This window comes from Teleopsis dalmanni, chromosome 1 (genome assembly GCF_002237135.1).
Source record: "Teleopsis dalmanni isolate 2A chromosome 1, ASM223713v2, whole genome shotgun sequence".
Classification (NCBI taxonomy): Eukaryota; Metazoa; Arthropoda; class Insecta; order Diptera; family Diopsidae; genus Teleopsis; species Teleopsis dalmanni.
Genome location: NC_051846.1, coordinates 73,949,778 through 73,970,241, shown reverse-complemented (window position 1 = coordinate 73,970,241; position 20,464 = coordinate 73,949,778). Strand labels below are relative to the sequence as shown.

General features: G+C 28.5%; 2 protein-coding genes across 6 annotated transcripts in view; one reads left to right on the top strand and one right to left on the bottom strand.

Moving 5' to 3' along the window:
• The first annotated feature begins 7,818 nt into the window (after positions 1–7,818).
• LOC119668601 (drebrin-like protein) lies at positions 7,819–13,301 on the top strand. Its single transcript, XM_038078167.1, has 7 exons — positions 7,819–8,273; positions 8,792–8,963; positions 9,832–10,283; positions 10,347–10,523; positions 10,593–11,131; positions 12,556–12,648; positions 12,710–13,301. The coding sequence occupies exons 1-7, from the start codon at positions 8,191–8,193 to the stop codon at positions 12,847–12,849; spliced, it is 1,656 nt and encodes a 551-aa protein (XP_037934095.1). The 5' UTR covers positions 7,819–8,190; the 3' UTR covers positions 12,850–13,301.
• A 4,123-nt stretch (positions 13,302–17,424) lies between these two features.
• LOC119668018 (BAG domain-containing protein Samui) overlaps positions 17,425–20,464 on the bottom strand; it is a 28,275-nt gene continuing 25,235 nt past the window's right edge. For 2 of the 5 annotated variants that reach the window (XM_038077393.1, XM_038077387.1), the window contains 2 exons: positions 19,600–19,711; positions 17,425–19,538 (listed from right to left, as the gene is read on the bottom strand). In XM_038077393.1, the coding sequence (XP_037933321.1) occupies positions 17,956–19,538; positions 19,600–19,711 (1,695 nt within the window). In that variant the 3' untranslated portion in view covers positions 17,425–17,955. The remainder of the gene's footprint in view (positions 19,539–19,599; positions 19,712–20,464) is intronic. The other 3 variants (XM_038077406.1, XM_038077416.1, XM_038077399.1) reach the window with 2 other exon arrangements.

Below are 20,464 nucleotides of genomic sequence, written 5' to 3'. Positions count from 1 at the left end.
CCGTGATATTCTACATAACATGGTCCTAACCAATTATCGACCATCGGCCCGCCCTACTTAATGACATCCTCATTTTAAAAATTAAAAGCAAAGCAATTGTTGAAAAGTATAAAAATTTTGAATTAATTTTTATGTTATTATTTATTTTTATGACAAAAAAAAAATCTTAGGACAAAAAGAACTAAGAAGGGTTCGAACAGCAATGAAGAAGCAACAACAAAAATTTGATTAATTTATTGAAATTTTCTTTATAATATTATCTGTTTATAAGAAATTTAAAAATGAATAAATTTTAATGAGGCCATATTCTAGTTGTGAAGTGCATAAAAAATTTTTTGTCGGTATACTAGAGAAGGTGAAAAGCGGGGGATTAAGGATTGGTGAGAGAAACTCGCAGAAGGCATGCCACTAAATAATATCAATTAAACAGAAAAAATGCAAGTCTTAATTTTTTTAAAACTTCATTTCTCTACACATTGAGAATATTTGTAACAATATAGTTAAGTTACAAATTCATTATTTACTTCTTTTACAGAATTTCTAGAGGATCGAGAAATTAATCTAAATAATTGCAAACATATGGATATCTGTTGCAACCATTCTTTCAACACTGGTTATATTATTATAGCTATTTTGCAGAATGAACTAATCTTCATAGTTATCAAGAACATATACAGGATTGGCTATATCAAGTGGAACTTCATCACCATCCTGATGGTAAAACACTGCACCATTTTCAATTAAAAATAGCAAAAATTTGAAACGCTATTCTTAAGAAAATTTTTGAATACACACCATTCGTATTTACTGACGCCCAGTAGAATTTTTAACAAACGATCAATATGAATGATGAGATACATCTAATGTTAAATGGAACCGTAAACAAAATTGTCGGTTCTATGCTTTGAAAACCCCTCAAATTATTAAAAAGCGCATTTTTACTATCAAAAATGACAGTGTGATGTGGAATTTGTGCTAATATGATCGTCATTCCATATTTTTTTGAAGAAGTCAACGACAAAACAACAACCGGCAATCAAAATAACTACCGAGCTATTTTATCTGATTTTTTTATGCTATTTTAAAGCCATTGTTTCCCGGTCGTTTGATATTAAAAAATGATGATTTTGACTGTGCTTCGTGTTACTCCGATTTGACACCACTAAAATTTTTTCTCTGGGACTACTCGAAGTCAGAGGTTAATATCAACAAACCCCGGGCGTTCCGCGAACTTAAGGTCATCATCTATTAGAAAATGGCGGGCAAAATATTGACAAATATTTCGAAAATATAAATAAAAGTAGGCACATTACACAATTTGAGCTAAGATTGGCAATAAAATCTGTAGAAGTGTTGTAATTCAAAAACTGCATATAATCTCTAAATCATAAAGGTGTGAAGGTTGTAATGGATTATATATAATAATTTATGAGCTGGCTAATTAATCATTTAAATAAAAATATAAAAAAAAATATAATTTCTTATTTATATTTAAAACAAATTATTTTTTTAAGATATTTTCCGATATTTCGACTATCTTTGATAGTCATTTCTAGAGAAACTAAAAAAATATACAATGTAAAGGTTAAGCGGGGAAAAATAATAAATACAATTATAATATTATAAAATATATAAACAATATCCTGTGTCATTTGTTCATAATATTCCTAAGCCTGAGCACAGTTGTCCGTATTCGTTTTACAATTTAGTCTCTTAGGAATATTAAGTATTGAAAGCATTTCCAGAAAGTAGCTCTTTTATTTCAATTTTTTTCTTTATGTAAGATTTTCACATTGTCAAGGTCTGGGACATGTTTGCAGTCAATAGAATGTACATTCAATGCTGTACTGGCTTCAGCACCACTTTTATTTTTCATACTGTAAATGGAATATTAATTTATACAATAAAAATCTATTGTTCCAAAAGTTTTCTCCATCTCCTTCGGAATTTATTTATATATAAATTTTTTGAATCTGTAGAATTGAGTAACATAAATAAATATTGCTTCCCCTATAAATATGCAATAACTAATTAATTTTAATGCGGAGAGTGAGAATTCTTTTGATAAGAAAAAGTAATACTAATATACTAATATGAACAATATGTTATTATCAGATGCGTTTACAATTAAATGATTTGCTTCTTTTGTTTAAGACAGTGCTCTGAACTGTGCAACATTGCTCCGATTAAAAAACCGGTTAAAATTTTTAAAACCATTGCTTCGGTTTGTGATTTTGTTCTATTAAATTTAAAAATCTGAAGTATTGACTTAAAATCTATTGGGCTTAATATCGGTTCTCAGTCAAGGTTTAAAAACGTTACGAATTATAAATTACAGCAATAAAATAATGTAATCATATAAATCTAATATAGGCCCGTGTGCGAATTCGAATAAATTGATGGTAAATTTAGGAAAATAGTAAATTATGTCGATATGGCAGTAAATGTTGGTATTTACCAGAATCTTGAGTGGGGTAAATTAGATAAAAATTAGGTTAATTCGGTGTTACCATTGTGAATATTTTAAAAGATGTTTAATAAATAAATAAATAAATTTGAAAACTTTTAACCAAACATAAAAAATAAGTGCAATAAATAAATAAATATTTATATAGGTGCAGTGCAAAAAATCCCTAGGAAATCTATTTTCCTAGGGCCATAGTTTTGCAGAATGTAATTTTTCAACCTGTCACCTGTCAATTGCAGTTATTTAGACTAACCATCAATTCTCTACAAATGTTTTTCAAAATGGAGCCACAAATGTTAGTTATTCTTTTTTTCTACATAAATCGACACTTTTTTGGAGACGAACATTAACAACATACACTGCTTTTTAAAGTGAAATCCAACATGTATGTACACATATCTTGTAATTTGAAGTGGATTGATAATAATATTTACCATATAACTTTTAACTGACATATTTTGTTAATGAAAATATTAACAATTTAAAAAAATAAATGATTTTTAAAACCTTTTAAAATTTTAAACTCACCATTTGCATTGTCCTGCACCATTGTGGCAGCGCGCGATAAAACATCCAAAGCTGTTTCCATTTTGATAAACTCTGCTACGCGGCGTTGTTCTTTTCTTGCAGTTATTATTTAAAATAATAATTTTACTTTATTTTGAACTTATTTCGTTTAACTTTTTATATTAAACTGATTTTAAATAATTTATTGCACAAGAATATGTTAAAATTACTTTAGAGAGAAGCGCGACGACGCTTTGTCTGTGAAGCGAGTAAAGCAAATCGTAGCAAAACAAATAAAACAAAATTGAAAATTGCAACAATTTTTTGAAGCAAAAATAAAAATCGATAATGCACTTGCAAAACGAAAAAGAAACCGCGATGAGTGGGATGGCCGTAACGAGTGCGTTATAGGCGGGTCAAGCGGGTGTACTGTGCACAAAAGACGCGAAATGAATTAATATGCTGCATTTAACGAGAAAGTGTTGCGAGGCCAACAAGCACTGAAATGGAAAGAAGAAATTTTTTTTGTTAAAGTCGTTTAAAATTATTTGTCAAAAATTTTTGTTATTATTTAATATAATAATGCGAGAAATATATATAAATAAAATTAGCACGAAATTTTAGAAAAACACAAAAAACCGGCTAAAATGGAAGATGACACCACAGTGCACGAAGCGAAAGAAGTTACCAGTTACCAATTGCCAATTGCCACCACAAATATGAACACATGAACAGCGGAACAGCGCAACAGTGTTGAGCATATGGACAAAGTGTTGAGCAGGCAAAGTTGTTGTGGCGAAGATGGCAACATGTTGTACTGCAACTAGAGCAGATAAGAGTGAGAAAAGAGTGTAGTGGGAATGTCAGGAAGGCAGAAGCACGATGTGGTTTTGGGCAGGTTTATGCAAACGAATGAAAACAAAAAGAAAATAACAAAATAGGAATTATGTTTAACAACAGCAAATAATTTTCGAAAGTGCACGAAAAATATGCTTTGTTTATGGTAAGCGTTGTGACTTGTGGCTGGCTTGGTTAACACGATTTTCACAATATATTTGTGGAAAATTGCATTACGAGAAAAAACAAAACATTTTTTTTTAGTAATAAAAAGTATTTTGATATGTAATTTCGTTTTGAAGACTTTATTTATTAATACAGAATTGTGAATTGTGAACGACGAAAATTGTTGACGCTAACTTCAGATGTGACTCATCTTAGAGTTATAAAATATTGCTTTCGAAGTAGTGTCATCGGAGTGTATGTAATTTTTATGCTTCACACAAAAGCTAAAATACAATTTGAAATGCATATAAAAGTTTGTTCATTGCAATAAACCAATAGGAAAAATGCATTTAAACATTTGATATGCTGCATTCCAAATCGCATTCAAAGAAAATTTCATTTAGCAACGCTTGCGGTAAAAACAAAAACGTATATTTAATAGGAGTTGTTGGTTTTTATGTATTAACCAACAAAAAAAATATTAAAATATATATTATAAATAAATATATACTATTACGTATTTGTTTTATTTCAAACAAATGTTTACCAAACAAAATAAAAAAAAGTTTATTTTATATTCTACATTGTAAATTTTTTTGAAATTTTATTTATATACATAAATAACTTATATTACCTTTAAACAACAAAAAATTCCTGAGTAAAAATTAAAGAAATTACACAGCCAAAAATGTAGAGAACAAACAATATTGTCGAACGCGGGGGGTGAAACGTAGAGTTTAGTAACAACTGCAATTATTTCTATTGTTTGCCAAATTTTTTTCACATATTTTAATGGTATTCACTTTTATATTTTATTATATCACACACGTAATTCTCTTTAAAGAAAATATTTTAATTTATCTTGTTTTAAATTGAGGAAAATTTCACAATACCTCCGCAAATAATTTCTATAGGTTCAGCGGAATGCAAAGAATTTTAGGAATTTCAGTTTAACAAAGATAGCAGCGCCAGCGAAGACAGCGAGCAAAAATTGTAGCAAAGAATGACAGCTGGAAGTAGCATTGCCATAAGAGAGATATATTTTTAATATCATATAAAATATTTTAATGTAAAAATATATTCTGAAATTAATATATGATATATTTATGTTTTATTATGACTTATTTTAATTATATTAATAGAACTAAAATATAGTAAATATTAATTTATAATTTTTGTTTAATTTAACAAAATGAACTCAGTTCATTTGAAAAGTGGTGTAAAAATAAATCTGGACAACAATTTTAAATTTTGTATTGATGTCCTTATTTACATTATTATTAAATTGAATTATTTAACAATTATGAAAATGATTTGAAAATTGATCATGCATAGTTTTTGTATGCATATGTATAAGTTTTCAAAAGGAAAAACATCTAAGAGAAAACAACTGTTTGTATCAGTGAACGTTTGTATAATTAATAGAAGTAATTTGGGTAAAAAACATTTAATTTGCACACGTGTAGTATGAAATTTATATTTAGAGAGTTAACATATATAACTCTGGTAGTTTTTTATTTACTACATTTTTACTATGGTCGATGCGTTTTCGTAAGCAATGATCTCATCAACTTACACACGAAACGAAAACCATGCGGTGAAATAAACGTTATACTTGCTCACATTCTTTGTTCAATGTAATATATACGCAAATGTGTGTTAGCAGAGCAACTATTAAATATGATGCGGTTCAATGAAAATGCTAAAGAAGTTACAAATGAAAGCGTAAAGTTGTGGTTTAAATATAAAATAATCCCCATGGACCTGCTCAATAATATATGAAACAAGCCTTCATAACTTCTGGACCTTGATCTGAACGACAACGTCCGCGTGGATACGATAATCTCACCTAACAATTGTGATTACAACAACACTCTGTACAAAGTTTACTCTTAATCAGTAATTACTACCTATCAGCCTTTCCCTGGATCAGTGGAATGGTGTTTCAGCTTTTGTCCAATTGCTGTAATTTGTTCATTTTGCATTTCTAACAGTTGGTTTTACTAGATTCAACCGCTTTTGATGCTTACCATCTACCGGCAACAAAAAGAAAAAAGATAAAACAATAAGGTTATTCACTATGTCTTGAAAAGTTATAGTAAGGTGTACGAAGTGCAAGAATGCTGTACCAAAATTGCCAAAGCGCGAAAACATATATCTTGCAGAATTTCAACATCAAAATGAAGTAGCAGTTTTTGCTGCATACTACATTCATATAAGAAGCAACAGTTGTCAAAAAAGCTGTTTCTTTTTTTTTTGATTTCATTGTCAGCATATATACATGTGTTTAGGTATAGTAAGATGTCAAACCATTCCAAGAAATGCTAAATGATATTTTGCTGTTGTCCATTGTGCAATCTGTACATTTCGTGCATAGTGCAATGAGTTAACAAGACAGAGTTAATGCCCTTAATATTTTGCAAATAAAAAGCAGCTGAAATATGTACATAATGTACATAATATGCAATTGTGATCCGCAAATTGTCATTGTTTTCTGGAATTCTACGGAACACATATAAAAGTAATTGGCAATGCATCAGAAAAATAGACATAAGCTCTATGTAATAACTACATATGCATATAAAGTAGTTTTATGTCAATTTTTTGTGTGAAATTGATATTAATATTAAATATTTACCTTAAGGCTGCAGTTACATTGCATGCGAATTTTGTCTTGTCTGTTCGTACGAACAAATCAAATGTATGTAATCATATGTGAGTGGTTCCACTTGCTGAGAATTATTCGCGCGACGTCTTGTCTTTCTCATGCGAATATTTAATTAAACAAAATATTTTGTTTGAAATTCATTCGTTCGTTCAAAATAGAAGATGTAAATAGTGAAATTGAAAGATGTCTGTCATTTTCACTTAATTTCGAGTTTATAAACGAAAATAAATTTTAAAACATGTACTACTTTTAGGAAATGGATTATGATATGGTAATTTCTTTGTTTGAGGAACAGACAAACTCTCCATTTTTATATCTTGAATAAAAATTTTGCACCCAAATTCATCTTTTTGAGAACAAATTTTTTGCTAAATATATTTCAACTTCAATTTACATTTTGTTTTAAAAACAAACAAAACAGAACTGTCGATTCGCAAGCAATGTAACCGCAACATGGTATGTGTTCGCAAGAGAAAATATATGTACGAACACGCAAGACAAAATTCGCATGCAGTATATTCGTAGCCTAATACAGCTCATCATATAAAAGAGTCGCATTGTCAACCACATTTTTTATTTTCTTTTTATATTTGACATTCAATTGGAAACCAAACTGAATAAATTACTAGTTCATTATAGTTCATTATTAGCATTATTACTGTTGCTAGTGTTCATAATTCTTATTCTTATTTTAATTAAATGCCATATACCAGCATTTTTTCATAATATCTTATTTATTACATATTATACACTTAATTTATTTTAATAGATAGATTAATACGAATTTACTAATTTAATAAACTTTCATGAAAGTTAATAATTATTAGCTTAATAATTAATATTGTAAATTAATTCCAAAAATTTATATTTATATTAACATGAACTAATAAAATATAAAGTGTTGGCAACAAGGAAATATTTTCTTCCGCCATCTGTTGTCAAATTGTTTTGCGCATTTTACAACAAAATACAACAAACACACAACAACAATAACAATACCCCAATCAAACGGTAGCCCCAATTGACAAGTGTTATTGCTCTTTTATTCATGGCTTGTTGTGTCTTGGAATTTGCAAGAAATAATTGGTTTTAGTGATTTTACTTTATATTATATGAATAAATATTATTAAGAGACGTGAAATAATTTTCCTAATATAATTTTTATATAAATAATATATATAATGTGTTAGTAGTGTAAACTAAAAGTAAAAATTCCAGAACATAAGAAAAATCAATTATTTACTGCGGCAGCAACTTGTCATTGCTGAGTATAACTTTTGCGGGGGAGTTCGTATGTGCTACCATTCATTCACATGGAATTAATTTACACAAACCAAGGGAAATAACTGACTGCATTAAATCAATTGGAAAAAAGAGTAAAATTGCCTAATAAGAAAAATCGGAAAAACAACAATTACAGAAGTTTAGTGAAAGCGTGTGAACGTGTAAAAATAAAGTAAAATTCACAGGTGGGGGAATTTATTTATATCCACCAGTTTGCGGTGGTACACTTAGTCTCAAGGTCGTCAAAGTCTAACACACAAATATGGCCATCAGTTTTGAGAAGCATCGAGCACAAATTCTAGCCGCTTGGAAAGATGTTCTGGACGACAAAAGCACAACAAATTGGTAAGAATGTTTTTAAATATACAATACAATATATATAGTAATAAGAATATAAATTTAAATAGTTTAATAATTTATTATTGTTAATGATTAATTGTTAATAATAAATAAAAGATATTAGAATTTTAGAATATAAAATGAGGAGCTATTATTATATTCTATGTTAATTCTTATAAAATTTTTTATTGTTTTAAAACAAAGAGTATTATTCATAAAGTCTGTTGCTCTTGTTAAACAGTTGTGAATTTATCAAAAAAATAATTTTTAAAAATAATAAACTTAAGAAACCACACCCAATTTCTTTACAGGTTTTAAATTACTTTTATTTTTTTTTTCGTTTGCAAAAGCAAATTTTTGATTTCTATTTAATTCAGTTTAGCATGAAAATTTTTTTTTGTATTATTTTAATTATGAAGTTCTATGAATAAATTTTCTCAATTTGCTTGAATTGCGTGGTTTTCGTTATGCACTTCTTCACATTTATGGAATTAATTAACCTCTGACATTTCTTCTTTGAAAAGGTCACTCTATGGCTATGAGGGACAGACGAATGAATTAAAAGTGGTGGCCAGTGGTGAAGGCGGTTTGGAGGAGTTATGCGAAGACTTAAATAGTGGAAAAATCATGTACGCATTTGTGCGTATAGAAGATCCAAAAACAGGACTCAAGAAATTTTTGTTAGTGAATTGGCAAGTAAGTAAAAATACTATAAAAATAAATAAAAAATATATGTATGTTGAGGCTAGCTGAGTCAGTGCACTTGAAAACATTTACACTCTTGCGTGACTCCTTTGGATGGTGTTGAACGGCACTTGATTGTCTTTGATGAGTAGCTCCGGGACATAGAGCCTGTCATTCTTGGGCTACAACAACAACAATAACTTTTACTCTTTATCAACTAACTCTCTACTAATCCAGTCTCTACGTCTTGACTGGATTATTATTTATCACTTCATCTGATTAAGCAATATCTGACCTAAGATCTGCATACCTCCCCAAGGAGCCTGTAACCATTCAAAGATTTGATAACGCGGTGTTAGTAACCTGTTCTGTGATCGGATCGTTCTTGAGTTTCCTGAGGATATCATTCGTCCTTGAAAAGTCACTTCTCATGTCACCTTGAAAAGTTTTCTCAAAGCCTGGCTTTGTGCAATTTCCAGCTGGCGAATGGTAGTGGTTGAGGTCTTGCTGAATGCTACACACCTATATAGAAGTGTCGGTCTAATTATTTGGTTAAACAAACTATATAAAATCAAAAAAATTATATAAAATTCAAACCAAAGCTATTTTGTATTTATAAATAAATTTTCTAAAATTGATTAAAATTCTTAGTCATATAACATAATCTCCAATATTATTCCATTTAAAGTGTTGCAATAAATAATATTTACCGGCCCTTCTCGCTATTGATAAATTTAAAGAAAACACATTTTTTATCTTATCTAAAGTTCAAAATTTATAATTACGTTTTATGTACAAATAAACTTCAATGTTAAACAAAAAATTTCTTATCAATTTATAAAAATATTAATAATTAAAAATTATTTTTTCCATACAATAGGGTGAAGGAGCCCCAGTTTTGAGAAAGGGTACTTGTGCTAATCACATACATGATGTAACGAAATTATTATCTGGAGCTCATTTAACAATAAATGCACGAAACGAAGACGATATGGATTTGGAACGCTTATTAAAAAAACTAAGCACAGTAAGTTCGGCATACAGCTTTAAGGAACCACGCTCAATTGTTGAGGAGCAGAAAACGCCAGTTGGCACCAATTATACACGTGTAATACCAACAAAAGAGCTGAATCCTAGCGTTATGCAGGATTTTTGGAAAAAAGAGGAGGAGGAAGAGAAACGGCGTGTGGCTGTAGAGAAGGAAACTAAACGTTTACAAATAGAGAAACTGGAAAAAGAACAACGTGCACGTGAAGAAAAAGAACATCAAGAACGTGAAAAGAAAATTATTAGTACCACTAAATTGCAGTCTGCACATGTGCCTATAAAAACGTAAACATAACTTATATTGGATACACTTAAAAATATTTAAACTTTAACCATTATTTTTTGTAGATCGCCACAACCATTAAGTCCTGAAAAAACTGTTGCTGGTTTTAGTACCGGATTGACTGAAGCTGAACGTATGCGTCAGCTACGCAATCAAGAGGCCAGAGAATTGATTGGTTCGCGTGTGGGCGCAGCAAAAGCTATTTTCACAAAAAATACTAGTGAAGGACAATTGCAGACAAAGTATATTATTTCTCTTTTTATATAATATTAATATAATATATTTAATAAAATAAAATTATTATTATTTAGACTTAATACCGCACCGCCAGCCAAACCTGCACGTACTTCAATTGCACAACGCATAAATGCTTTTAATCAACCACAACAACAGGAAGAGCAACATTATCAAAAGGCTCCAGCCAAAATTGTACTTCCTAAAGTGAATGTAGATACATCCAGTAATATACAAAATACAAACGAAATGACAGCTTCGAATAATACAACAACTGCAAATTCCATAACATCATCAACTGCTAGTAACGGCGAACTTGAGCAACCTGTTAAACCAGAAATGACAGCTATTGCTAATAATGATGATATACAGCCAGTGGATGATTACTTGGTAGACAATGAAGAGCAATTTTCAACTATTAAACGTTCGCCTCATAGCAAATCAAATTCCTTACAATCTCCCGATGAGACATCATCATCAAATGCTACAGATACTGCTGTATACCAGGATCAAGATGATGATGAAGAGGAAGTTGTGCGCACAAAAGTTTCTGTTACAGTGCAGCAATCTCAATCGACGAAGAATGGCATGATTACTTCTTTAGAGAGAAACGAATGTAAGTTGAATTATTAATTCCATGTACTTTATGTGTATATAGCAACATAAGTATTGCTAACCAACATTTTATCTAATATTACTCTTCCAATATTGTTATCTTTTAAAAATATTTTAATTTTTGAAACAAACATTTTCTTTCTTTAATGTGATTTTAACTAAATCATTTGTTCGAATATTTTCTTTAAATACATTGGATTAGAATTCTCTTTAAGGTATGGAATATTTACTAATATATTTAGTGCAGAAGTTGCTTGCTTAGTACAAAATGTATTTGATTAATACCAACAATAATTTATTAAAAAAAAGCCTTTACTTACATTCAGTTGTAAGCTAGATTGCTTAAAAGTTAGTACTTCACAAAGGGCTATTAATTTAATACATATAATACGAGTATATAAAGTATCTTAGATTTTGCTATATTTTAAATAAAAAAAGTTTAAATCTGGCTAGAATTTTTCTTATCGATGCCTAAGTGAAACGGTCTAAGTGAAGAAATAAAGTGGTTTCAAAAACGGCTGGGTCTACGTCCCTGAGCCACTCATCGCCAGCGACGACCAAGTGTCGTTCAACACCCCCAAAGGAATTTCGCAAGCAGGTCCCAGTGGATTACTACAACAACAACAAGAAGAAAAAGAGTCTTTTTATCAGCAATCTTAATCTGTTTTTATAATATCACCGTGTCTGCCATAAAATTCTATGGATTAGGGCTTTATTGCCGAATTAGTTGGATTATAACAAAATCTTTTAATAACCACAATTTGGAAAATTGATACACAATTATTAAATTTACAACTAAGTCTTATGAATAACTGAATAAATGCTAAAGTGCGGCGCTTATAGTCCCACACTTTAGTTAATCATTTTGTTAAAGAATTGGTTAAACTATATAATTATTAAGAGACATGCCTTCTGAATAGAAGTAGAGCTAAGATTGTCGAGAAGTTACCTGATACCACCTTAACCCATTTTAAAATTAAATTTAATTTCTAATGGCCTAAACCAAAGTCGCCTTTTTGAACGGACGGTGTTAGTAGGTCTTGATTAATACAAGGCGTTTGTTACAGTCTCCCGTAGCATCTTACTAAATGACTTGAACAAAACACTTATCAGTGATTTAACAAAATAATGGATCTGTAACTATCTTATAGGGTCTAAAATCCTTCGTTAATTTTAGAGGCAAGGTGTCGAAAGCTATGAAATTGATACAAGGTGTCCCCCAGACAATTTTGTCTTCACCGATCCTATTCAATCTGTACGTATCCAAAATTTTGGATAAAATTAAATCTATTATATGCTACTTACCTATATTAGTTTAAATTAAAGTTTAAGTATTTATTATATATCATATTTAATTTAAGTATTAAATTTAAATTAAAATAGTATAAATATATGAATTAATCAATTGGATTATTTACACTATAGTGGCTGATCTTGTTAATGAAGATGATTTCATATGCCAAGATTCTTTAGGCGATTTGGGGTTGAGAGCAAGAGCTTTATATGATTATCAAGCAGGTAACTATGGATTTCTAAAATAAACATAAAACAAAAATTTTATTAATAATTTTCTTTAAAGCTGATGAGTCTGAAATAACTTTTGATCCAGGCGATATTATAACGCATATTGATCAAATTGATGAAGGCTGGTGGCAAGGGCTTGGACCCGATGGAACATATGGACTGTTTCCGGCAAATTATGTCGAAATTATTAACTAAAAAGGGAATTAATAATTATTAAAAATCAATAACAAAAATAAAAAACAAATAAACATTTTATAGAGTAAAAATTCGAGTCAATAACCATAATTATTATGGCAATACAATTTTTCGTATTATTATTTTTTTTACAAAACACAACTTATTTTATGCTAAGCCAATGTATACATTCTTAAGCATTTTTAGAAATTATTAATAATTTTTAATGAAAACTTGAAACTAGTAAATAAGCAGCACACATCTCTCTCTCTCTCTCTCTCTCTCTTAAAGTCTTTATCAAGAAATTTATACTGCAATATAGACGTAAACATATATAATCCATTATACTATAAACCTATTTATATTTATGCGCAACATTAATATAGTATTTAAAGACCCTAGTGCCAAGCATAAACTTTATTGTTCTTTATTACATTAGAAATTTAAATTATTTTTCATTATTTATCAATTTTATCATAAAATTTTTCACGCGGCACTTTTTAATAAATTTTGTGTATTTATATATGTTTTTTGTAATATCATTTTTATGATGTTTATTATAATTAATAAGATTTTATACATTCTTTTATAATATTTTGTACTTTATTATGTCAAGATTGCGTCCTTAATCATCACTAATTTTTTTAAAGTATTATATATTATTATTATATATTTTCATTTGTTATTGTTATAAATTTGTAATTTAAAGTATTAAAATGAAATTATTAGCCTGTCAATAAATTAACTTAAAGTTAAAAGTATATGGAATTTGAACAAATAACTGAGATTCATACTTAACAAATAAAATACATTTTTACTTTATAATAAAATTATTAATAATATGTAATATCAAAGTCTTAATATGCAATTTTTAAACATATGATGTCCTAAAACAATTTAATAAAAATTTTTGAGATTTGTAGGTTATAAAAATTATATTAAAAAAATCATTTTTCACCTGTTATTTCGAAAAATGCTTATCCACAATATTTTTGATCGTGTATTTAATATATTTATTGTATAACAATAAAAACTAATAAATAAATATACAAATTAAAATTAATCTATTTAAATTACTTACATTTGTTATAAACTATCGGACAGAAATTATTATATATAGTATTTTATTTTCCTAATAGATTATAAACATTATATTTCTTAATTTTTAGATACATTTTATTTGTCAATAACAAACACTTATTGGTTTAGCTTTTTTTGTCAATCGTGAATGACACTTGGTTGTCTAAATGGAATGCGAACCTGCGTGCTCCTGTAACGGAAACTTATAGTTCTGCATACAATTGCAGTATCTTCTTGGAAACTACGGTTGCATTGCAAAAAGTTCATAACACGCCTCTCGGGCTATCTTTCGGGAATAACGACGCCCTCCCCTTAAAGCAAGATCTGGTGTAGCCCAATTGAGGTCAGTATACAGTCGTGTGTTGAACAATTCCTTGTCACTTACCAATTGAGGATTGAAATGTCTCAATTCTCAATGTTTATCCTAACTGCGGCTCTATCTGTCAAGATGTCGCCATTTGATTTCATGTTCTAATGCGCACATACAAAGTTCAGTTTAGTTCATATCTGGTTTCATCCCACTAAAATAGTTCGTATTGGTCTTGAGGTGGGGTGGTGAGCTTAAAATAATATCCCGCCTATCCTACTCTTGTTCTCTAACAATTCTTTATTATTTTAAAAAAGTATTTAACCCAACTATATTATAACTGATGTATATGCTTACCGAGAGAACCATATCCTAACTGTTATATAGAACTCAACGGTTCCCACAACAACAACAAAACGTTCTTTTGAATCACATGGATCTGCAAATATCTGAACGCAGAACATCTCAGACCTTACTGCCAAGCAATTTCCTGTTTCCTATTGTTACATTTACCTTAGTATGATCTGTTTGTGATCTTAGTGCATGTGTTTTAATCTTTTCTATTTAGGCTTCAATAATTTTGTACCTCAACATACTTAGAATTGATTACCCTTTTTGCTTACCGTATACCCGTTTCTGCTTTTTTAGAAATCAGTACCCTCTGTTAGCAAAGGTGTTGTTTTCTAGTTTGCCTTGGTTCTACAGGTATCTTATGACATGATATTCAGATTATTCTTCTTAAAAAGCATAGTTATTAAATAAAAAAATAAACTTTTAGATGTATAAATTAAAACTATTTTTGAAATTTTTATTTTCCTTCGTTAAAGTTTTAATAACTGAAGAGTGATTAGCTTAAATAAATAGATACTCTGTACTGTGGTGATACGATATAAACTGATATATATTTTTGGTACGAATATGGTTTTTCCTCTGGCAAATATATCGGCCTATTTAAATTTTCTGTTAACGGTTCATTTCCGGTTCGAAGTCCTGATATAAAGTTCATTCAATTCGCTTTCTAGTTTTATTAAGATTAATTGATGAACAGTTATTTTTGTAACCCATAATGTTTGTCGTACAATATTGCATAAAAACCGTTAAAAAATTTTTAATGAAGTTTAAAAATTAAATCTCTAAGTCGACTTTAGAAACCATGTTTGCAAAAATTAGTGTGAAAGGAATATCGTTCCGAATTGCACAAATACCGAAGTTTAAAAATTTAATCTCTAAGTTGAATAAAAGATACCTTTCTAAAAAAGTTTCTAAAAAAGTAGAATAAAAGATACATTGTTTATACGAAAGTAGGAGATTTCTCATTCTAAATTGATTTTGAAAAAAATTTTTAATCTCTATAATGAATAACATTTGACATTATAGATGTGTTGGATTCTTTTAAATATTCATTATTAGTATTTTTTGAAAACAACTTTTAATTTAATTGCCCATACATAATTTTTTGGACTGCAAGTGCCAGAAATTAAAACCTGTCAAATTTGAATCTTAAATTCGTGTGTTAACTCACAAAGCCATCGAATTCCCACTATTCCAAAATACATATTTTTCCAATAGCAAACAATAATTGTTCTTGGTAGCTATTTTTAGAAGTAATGCATAAACAACAGCTATTTAAATTCACTTAACTAACATATGTTATTATGAATTGTTTTACAAATTTAAGCAGTATGGTTTGTAGAAACTTAAAATAATCCGAGAATTTTATTAATCCGAGAATGAAATAAGATATGGTTCTTCTTATAAGATAACTATAAGATAAAATTCAGTTAGTTTTTTTTTATTTAAATAAAAACTTCCAAATAATTTACATTATCAACAATTCTAATATTTATTTAAAATTTTAGTGCTCTCAATATCTAATATAATTTGATTAGAACTTACACACTTGTTCTTCAAGTTCTATAACTCTTGATTACACAAAATGATAGCAGATGTGAATTAAATTTAAGGAAAATTAATTAAATTAAATTTAATCTAAATTGTTAAAAATAGAACATAAATAAAATTAAAGCTTAAAACATATATTAATCAATTTAACCATACTTTTATTATTTTATAATAATTTTTGATTACACATCCTTACATATACATATATATATATTTAAATTTAATTTTCACTTTTAATATCTGAAAATTTCGTTTTAAGTTATTTCGTTAAAAATTTGTTTTTTTCCTTTTTAAAAATTAATATTTATTGACAAAAATATTATTTACTATTAATTTAAATGTTTAGTATAAGTGTTAATTGGTGTAATTTATATGTTATACATATTGTCGTTTTGATTCTTATAATCTCTTTAGAATATCTAATATTGTAAATAAAAGTACAATATTTTCAAGTATAAATTACAGCTTAAGATAAACAGTGTTGTTTTGAGAACAAAATTAATTTCAATCAATAATTTAAATATTATATGAACATATATAATATAAATATTATATAGAATCATATAAATATTATATATAATTAATTTGTGGTATTTTTATTTAATATAAAAATAATTTTTAAATTTGTTTATACATGAAGACTAAATCGGCAGATGTGCAGAAATATTTTTAAATTAACTCTTAATTTTTATTTTATATATTCACATTATATATTTTTATTAATTGGACACAATTTCTTACTAATATATAATTATTCTTCCAAGTCAATTATTATATTTAATAATAAATAAATATCAGTTGGTATTAAAATAATATTTGTATTATATTAAATTTAAAACCAGAGACCGTTTAAAGTTAACATTATATTAAATAAAAATACCACAATTAATTATTTTCACACATTTAAATATTATTAATTTGCAACTTTTTCTAAGTTTATTAAATTATTTAAAAAATTTTTTTGACTAAGACTCTCTTACAATCTATTGGATCGATACACCCAAATATCGTTTTGATCTGTTTATCGTTTCATTTGCAGATCTATGTAAAAATGCTTTAAAAAAAAATTATATATAACTTATTTAATTCAGTTTTAAGTTCTTTAAAGTTCTTTTTTAAACAAATATTAAATACAATATATTTTTCGTTTAATTTGATTATTAAATTTAATCGTATAAATATGCAAAATTTCTTCAGTTATTGTATAAACTAAGAACCAAACGTTATTTAATCCATAGTTGCTGATCTTAATATTGTCACCAACAACTCAGAGTAAATATTTTTATATCAAAATTGAAAAATTGCTTTAACATTATATATTTTCTTTAAATATATTATTTTAAAATTACACAAATATTTTAAGACTGGGTTTGTAAATATGATATATGCATTTTTGAAATCTATACTACACCGAAACACACACAGGACATTCACTCATCATTTACTTCCAACAAGTAGGAATTTTTCCATACATCATTTTAACTGGACTCTATTGAAACGTTCTTTAGATGTACATCAAATAAAATATATATTTTTATATTTTAGTGCTTGAGATTAGATTAGATCTTTTTAATATTAATTTTGATTTTATTTTGATCGTTAACAGTTTAAAGCAAAATGACGTTAGTATAACAAAAAATTTTCTTTTACTAAATTCAGTTCAAAATCGATTATTTTCACGCAGACTGGATACTACGACAAGTGCACTTAACTTTCGTTCCATAGATACTTTTTATACTAAATATGAGTTACTTCAGCGAAAATTTTTAGAATTTTTCAGAGTTCTTTTTGGTAAGTTTACGCAATTGTTTTGTGATAAAACGCATGCGTGATGATCATCATTTCGATTCGGTTTCATTGTTCGTTGCACTGGCAGGACTTCCTTCCTTCAGCTGAGTTTGCTGCTGTGTTTCAGTCGCTGTGGCAGCAGTCACTTGCCGATCATCGACTTGCATACCTTCTGGTGGTGGTAATGGTATGGGTTCTTGCATTTTCGTTGCATCTACTGGTTCGACTGGAGTTTCAGTCGCAGCTGCATAAGTGTCTTTGGTTGTATTGTCCACAACTATTTCAGTTGATGGTTGACGTGGTACCTGATTTTGTACATTTGCTTCCATACGTTTTGCATTCTCCTCAGCCTTGGCTTCGAGTACATTAATAGATGCTTGTATGCATTTTATAGCCTCTTTTCTTGCTAAACGAATACTGTCCTTGCCATTTGTATCAATGGTGTCTAGTTTCAATAGATTACGTGTCAACATTTCATCCAAGTAGACATATTCCTTGTCTCGGCGTGTGCCTGCGAAATTCTCAACTTTTGCCATGAGATCAAGTACATCGCGTTGTATGTCCTGAATTTTATTTATAGAATCAAGTGTGTGTGGAGTTTGTGGTGGAAGGCCCGAAGGACCTAGATCTTGTGGTTGCTGTTGTGTATGAGTATTAAGTGGTGTTGGTCTTTGTTGTTGCTGTGGCTGTTGCTGTTGCTGTTGTGGTTGATTAAAGTGTTGTTGATTATATTGTGGTTGTTGTTGTTGCTGTTGCTGTGTGTAGTGTTGTTGAGACTGATTGTTTGGACCTGCTCTGGCGTTAGCCGATGCATTAGCTGATACATTGTTACCATGTTGATTTGGTATGTCTTTATGTGAATTAATAATAGGCTCTGAACGTCCTTCTACAAATATTGGTATAGTACGTATATAACTGCCACCTGGCGTTTGTGGTGGTGGTGGTGTTGCTTGCTTTTGCTGTGGATGCGCCTGTTGCTGTGGATGCGCCTGTTGCTGTGGATGCGCCTGTTGCTGTGGCGGATAATAAGATTTTTGTATTGGTACATGCTGTGTTGATGGATTGTTATGACTAGTTTGGGTACCGAAACTTGGACGTCCACTTTGTGGTGGAGGTGTGGGACGGTTATTGTTAGCTGCCATTTGTTGTTGATATTGTTGCTGTTGTTCTGGTGGTGGAGCTGAATGTGAACGTGGACCATGATTTTCATTTTCGTTTGCAGATTTAATGCCCATATCCATGGTATTACGTAAACCATGTTGATTCAAATTATCTGTTTGCATTGAAACATTAGCTGCACTATCGACTTCGCTCCGTTCTCTAGGATCATCAGTTTGTATGGCTGCATCACAAAGTGTTTTCGATGGCGATTGCGGTACGGTAGTATAGGATTGTGCTCCACTTGGTGGTGCATAATTTTGATAATATTGTCCTTGTCCACCGGTTGGCACCTGATGATGACTAGGTACTGTACCAGTACCAGTACCAGTACGACGATGTCCAAATCCTTCTGGTATATATTGCCGAAATTCTGATGGCAAACGGTTAAAAAAATCACGATCATCATTCATATGATGTTCATTACCAGCACGACGACGTCCCAATGTACCAAATTGTGGAAAATCAAAATCTGCTAAAAATAAGTTTATTAATTAATATTGTTAAATGTATGTTTGCTATATAGAAAAACTTACGAGAACTTCCAAAGCTACTGAATGGGTCATGGTGCATACGACCCATACGACTACGAGGAAACATATCCATGTCCATGTCCATATCTATATCTGGTTCAAAACCGAAACCCTGCTGAAAAATAAAGAAAAAAGAAAAGTTAATAATTGATATTTGTTTAAATAATAAATATATATATATATCGAAATAATAATGAATCGTATACATATAAAGTTATTTAAGGAAGAGAGGAATCTTTTATAGATAATATAAAAATCACAATTATGATAATAACTAATATTGTACTTTATAGATTAATCGAAATTTTCAGAATAATATTTCAAAAATAGATTCTTTTTATTAGCTTATGAGCATGTCTTTAAAGCAACTTCTTAAACATATAAGAGTATTTTTTAGCTTATATATTTTTATTAAAATAATATTAGTTTTTTAGAGAATTCTTTTTTATACATATTTATTTATATTTTATTTATATTAAGTATTTACAAGTTTTAAAAATTTAACAGTGGCATCCATTTTATAAAATTTAATCAGATTAATCTAATTAGTTTATTAAATGATTAAATTAATTTTTCATTTGTTTATAAATTATTAAATAATTTATTAAAATTAATCCGATTAATACGATTTTTTTATTTATTTATTTTACTTTTTTTATTTTATTTATTTATTTTATTTATTCATTTTATTTTTTTATTTTACTTATGTATTTATTTTATTTATTTCTTTATTTTATTTATTTATTTATATTATTTATTTATTTTACTAATTTATTTTATTTTATTTTACTTTATTTATTATTTTATTTATTTATTTATTTTATTTTATTTATGTATTTTTTTTATTTATTTATTTTATTTATTCATT

Coding starts and splice junctions, on each gene's coding strand:
- LOC119668601 (XM_038078167.1), top strand. CDS start 8,191: ATGGCCATCAGTTTTGAGAAGCATCGAGCACAAATTCTAGCCGCTTGG. Junction 8,964..9,831: donor TTTTGTTAGTGAATTGGCAA/GTAAGTAAAAAT, acceptor TCCATACAATAG/GGTGAAGGAGCCCCAGTTTT. Junction 10,524..10,592: donor GAAGGACAATTGCAGACAAA/GTATATTATTTC, acceptor ATTATTATTTAG/ACTTAATACCGCACCGCCAG.